Source organism: Myotis davidii, unplaced genomic scaffold, assembly GCF_000327345.1.
Source record: "Myotis davidii unplaced genomic scaffold, ASM32734v1 scaffold223, whole genome shotgun sequence".
NCBI classification, from domain to species: Eukaryota; Metazoa; Chordata; class Mammalia; order Chiroptera; family Vespertilionidae; genus Myotis; species Myotis davidii.
Genome location: NW_006294609.1, coordinates 541973 through 546596, shown reverse-complemented (window position 1 = coordinate 546596; position 4624 = coordinate 541973). Strand labels below are relative to the sequence as shown.

The window sequence follows — 4624 nt, the reverse complement described above, 5'->3', positions numbered from 1 at the left end:
CGCGGCTGGATCCGGGCCACGGGGCCTCCCACCCCCTGGTACACTCGCGAGGGGTGAGTATTGAGGCCGGGCTTCTCCTGCCCCTGAAGGGCCTGGGCATGTCCCAAGGGTCTCAGTGTCGGTGCCCTCTGTCCACCACTCAAGGGAGGACACTGCCTGTGTCCGCCGTGGCCAGACCTCGCTCCCTACACACACACACACACACACACACACACACGCACACACACTCGCGAACGCACACACACGCACACAGTCTTAGGACCCTGCAAACCCCTCCTTGAGGCTGGGGCAAAGGTGCCTTCGCCAGCCACCCCCTGACCTGCCTCCCCACCTCCTGGCTTTTGCCCACAGGCCTCACCCCTTTTGGCCGTTGAAATGCCCCACTCTGGGGGCTCTGTCCTCTGCTGCCTCCTTGCCCGAGCCGGGATGGGTGACGGCATGGGGCTGCCCAGAAGCCCCAGGGTACCCCTGACCGGCCCTGCCCCTGCCCCCAGGATATTGACAAGCAGTACGTGGGCTTCGCCACGCTGCCTAACCAGGTGCACCGGAAGTCGGTGAAGAAGGGATTCGATTTCACGCTCATGGTGGCTGGTGAGTGGGCCAGGCTCCCTGGTGGGGTGGCTGGGGCCACCGGCTGGCCAGGTTCTGTTGCGGGGCCCTCCGACATCATTCGACTCCTTCCCTGTATCTGTGGGCAGGTGAGTCGGGCCTGGGGAAGTCCACACTGGTCCACAGCCTCTTCCTGACCGACCTGTACAAGGACCGGAAGCTTCTCAGTGCTGAGGGTGAGTGAACCCCGAGCTGTCCGGGCACTGGTCACCATCCCCTCCTGTGTGACCCCTCAAGGGGTGCCCTTCCAGGTCCATCCCCCCTCCTCCCTCCCCACAGCATGGGGCTTCTGTTCAGGGTCCTACAGGAGTGGCCTGAACCACAGCAGGGCCCTGTGGCTGAGGCCAAAACACGAGGATGGAGGAGAACAGCATCCTGGCTGCCCAGGGGGAGGGGGAGGCCCTGTCAGTGAGGCACCTCCCAGCTGTGTCTGCCTCCCCCGCAGAGCGCATCAGCCAGACGGTGGAGATCCTGAAGCATACGGTGGACATTGAGGAGAAGGGCGTCAAGCTGAAGCTCACCATTGTGGACACGCCGGGCTTTGGGGATGCAGTAAACAACTCTGAGTGGTGAGGCAGGCCTGGCTGGGGGTGGGGCAGGACCTGCCCAGCTGACCCAGCCTCCCCCGGTGCCAGCATGCTGCCCTTACAGCCCGGCCTCACGCCACCCTCTGCCTGCAGCTGGAAGCCCATTACCGACTACGTGGACCAGCAGTTTGAGCAGTATTTCCGCGACGAGAGCGGCCTCAACCGCAAGAACATCCAAGACAACCGGGTGCATTGCTGCCTGTACTTCATCTCTCCGTTTGGGCACGGGTACGTGACTGTCCTGAGGCCAGGGGCCACCTGCCTCCACAGCCATTCCTCCCTGAGCCCTGCCCGCCCCCTCTCCCTGCCCCACCGTGACCCCAGCAGCCCCTCACCACCCTGGCTGCTCCCTGCAGGCTGCGGCCGGTGGACGTGGGTTTCATGAAGGCCCTGCATGAGAAGGTGAACATCGTGCCCCTCATTGCCAAAGCTGACTGTCTGGTCCCCTGTGAGATCCGGAAGCTGAAGGAGCGGGTGAGCATCCGTGGCAGTGGGACTGGCCCAGGACTTGGTTCCAAGAGCACCAGGTGTGCCGACCCCGGGCATCCACACACCAGGCCCAGGGGACCTTGCCAGCCCTGGAGCTGACAGCCTTGCCCCACTGCAGATCCGGGAAGAGATCGACAAGTTCGGGATCCACGTGTACCAGTTCCCTGAGTGTGACTCGGACGAGGACGAGGACTTCAAGCAGCAGGACCGGGAACTGAAAGTGAGTGTGCCGTCCAGTGGGCAGGGAGGGAGCCAGAGTCCAGTTCACATGGCGCCTGGAGGAGACCGGGTGCCCAGGTCCCAGGTGGGGGTGCAGCAGAGGTCTGTAGCCTGGGCAGTAGAGTCTCTTCGCTTAGCCCGAGAGGACTAGGGGCGCCCATGTTCCTGCCTGCCCACAGGCACAGCTTCTGGCCAGGCCCCACCCTAACCCTGCTCCTTGGTCTCCTCCTGAATCCCCAGCCACTGGTTGTGTGTGCACTGACTCCCAGCATTCTGTGCAACAGAGGATGGGGTGGCTTTGAGTGCCCCTGCACCTGGAGTGGTTATGACCAAGCTCAAAACTGGGGACACGTGGTCACAAGGCCAGGAGCAGGGTTGGGCAGGGATATCACTAGGAGGCATAAACTCAGTTATAGGCCCTAGGACAGTGGTTCTCAACCTTCCTGATGCCGCGACCCTTTCATACAGTTCCTCATGTTGTGGTGACCCCCCAATTTCATTGTTAGAAATTGAACACAGTTAAAGCATAGTGATTAATCACAAAAACAATATGTAGTTAAATACGTGTTTTCCGATGGTCTTAGGCGACCCCCGTGAAAGGGTCGTTCGACCCCCCAAAGGGGTCGCGACCCACAGGTTGAGAACCCCTGCCCTAGGACAAGCATGTCAAACTCGTGGCCAGACGGACCGCATGCCTCATTTAAATAAACGCCGGCCGCGAGTTTGACATGCTTGCACCTAGGCTGTAGGCTGCACCTGCTCTGGCCTCGGCCAGCAGCAGTGAGGCTGGGGGGTGAGAGGGGTTTCCACTAGGATCGCTTTGGGGAGAGGTCACTGATGGTGATGCTGGTGGAGCTGACCGGGCGCTGAGGGCCCATGCCCCTCTCCAACCACTAACCCATCCTAACTGGGCGTGAGCCCTTGCACCTGCCCCTCCGCAGGAGAGTGCGCCCTTCGCGGTAATCGGCAGCAACACGGTGGTGGAGGCCAAGGGGCAGCGAGTCCGGGGGCGACTGTACCCCTGGGGGATCGTGGAGGGTGAGTCCTGGCATCCGGCACAGCCTGCTGGGTGGGAAGGCTGACCCCTGGCTGGCGCCCCACCCACTGCACGCTCCTGCCCCACAGTGGAGAACCAGGCGCACTGCGACTTCGTGAAGCTGAGAAACATGCTCATCCGCACACACATGCATGACCTCAAGGACGTGACATGCGACGTGCATTACGAGAACTACCGCGCACAGTGCATCCAGCAGATGACCAGGTGCACCATCCCCCGCCCCTAGGCGTGCACCCCCTGGCCTCAGACACACCTCCATAACCAAGTTGTCCTGGCTGCCCACCCAGACTTGAACCCTGCCCCAGCCCCGAGATCGGCTTCCCAGCACTTGTCTACCCAGCCCAGCCCAGAGGTGTGGGAGCTCAGGAGGGCAGCCTTGATAGTGGTGAGGTTGGCTGCACCTCCCAGCAGCACTGTTCCTCGTGTCCACCCTGCAGCAAACTAACCCAGGACAGCCGCATGGAGAGCCCCATCCCCATCCTGCCACTGCCCACCCCCGACGCTGAGACGGAGAAGCTTATCAGGATGAAGGATGAGGAGGTTGGTGAGGCCTGGAGCAGGCGCGGGGATGGGAGGAAAGGCTAGCGGCTGGGGACTGAGCCGGGACCTTCCCATCTCATTTCTCACCCCACCTTCCGCGGTTCCTGCCCCACTTCCCAGCTGAGGCGCATGCAGGAGATGCTGCAAAAGATGAAGCAGCAAATGCAGGACCAGTGACCCCTCCCCAGCCCTACGTTGCCATGGATATACTGCCAGTTTCTGGACTGGCCTTTTCCACTCCTGGACCCCGACTGGCCTGGATTCGACCCTGGATTCATCTGGACCTCTGACAGGCCTGGAAGCAACCCCAATCCCAGAGTGGCCTAGACCCAGACTGTTCCCGACCTGACCCAGAGACGTGGGGTCACCACCCCAGCCATCCCTAATTTATTCTCAGCATCAGCCCCTCCCCTCACTTGTATCTGTTTCCATGGGGCCTGGGCAATGGCCCCCACTCTGGCCTTGGAGGAGCAGGAGCTGGTTGGGCTGTGACTTTTGAGAACCCCCCCCCCAACCCCCCCATCTCAGAAGGTCACGGCCCTCAGACTCCAGGCCCTACTCAGGCAAAAGAGGGGAGCAGATCCCCAGGGTCTCGGACCTATTCCCCCACCCAGTGTCACAGCACAGACTCGGGAGCTGTGTCCCCTGCTCCCGCGGGCCGCCCAGCACATGCCGAGACCTCACTTGGTGTGGATGCAGGCCAGGTCCTCTCTTCCCTCCTCACCCGGGAGCTCAGCAGGCAGATGGAGCACCCTAGGCACTTAGGGCCCCTCCAGGCCTAAGGAGGCCAGGATGGAGCAGGGGTTGGGATGCAGTGATAGCCCGTGCCCCTCCCCCACAGCTGTGGTTTGGGGAGGGCTCCAGGAGCAGTGGGCTGTGGGCCGTCCCCTGGCAACCCCATGCCTAGACTGCTGTTCCCTGCCTGTGGCTGGGGGTCCTGCTCCCCAGCATCATTGTTGCCCTGGGTTCCCGAGCCCTTGGCCCCGTCCACCATCCCCCCACTCCCCCGCATGAACCCCTTCCCCAAGCCCCATTCTCCAGTTTTGTTAAGTTGTGAATGCCCTCCTGTCCTGGTGACGGGAGAACAATGTTGGTGAACGTCGCTGCGGGTGTCCGAGTGCTC

General features: G+C 62.3%; 1 protein-coding gene across 1 annotated transcript; it reads left to right on the top strand.

Annotated features, from left to right (window-relative positions):
* The first annotated feature begins 86 nt into the window (after positions 1–86).
* Positions 87–4603, top strand: SEPT5 (septin 5). Its single transcript, XM_006768831.2, has 10 exons — positions 87–591; positions 699–785; positions 1055–1178; positions 1290–1424; positions 1553–1670; positions 1804–1905; positions 2846–2942; positions 3030–3165; positions 3399–3501; positions 3622–4603. The coding sequence occupies exons 1-10, from the start codon at positions 582–584 to the stop codon at positions 3676–3678; spliced, it is 969 nt and encodes a 322-aa protein (XP_006768894.1). The 5' UTR covers positions 87–581; the 3' UTR covers positions 3679–4603.
* The last annotated feature ends 21 nt before the right edge of the window (positions 4604–4624 follow it).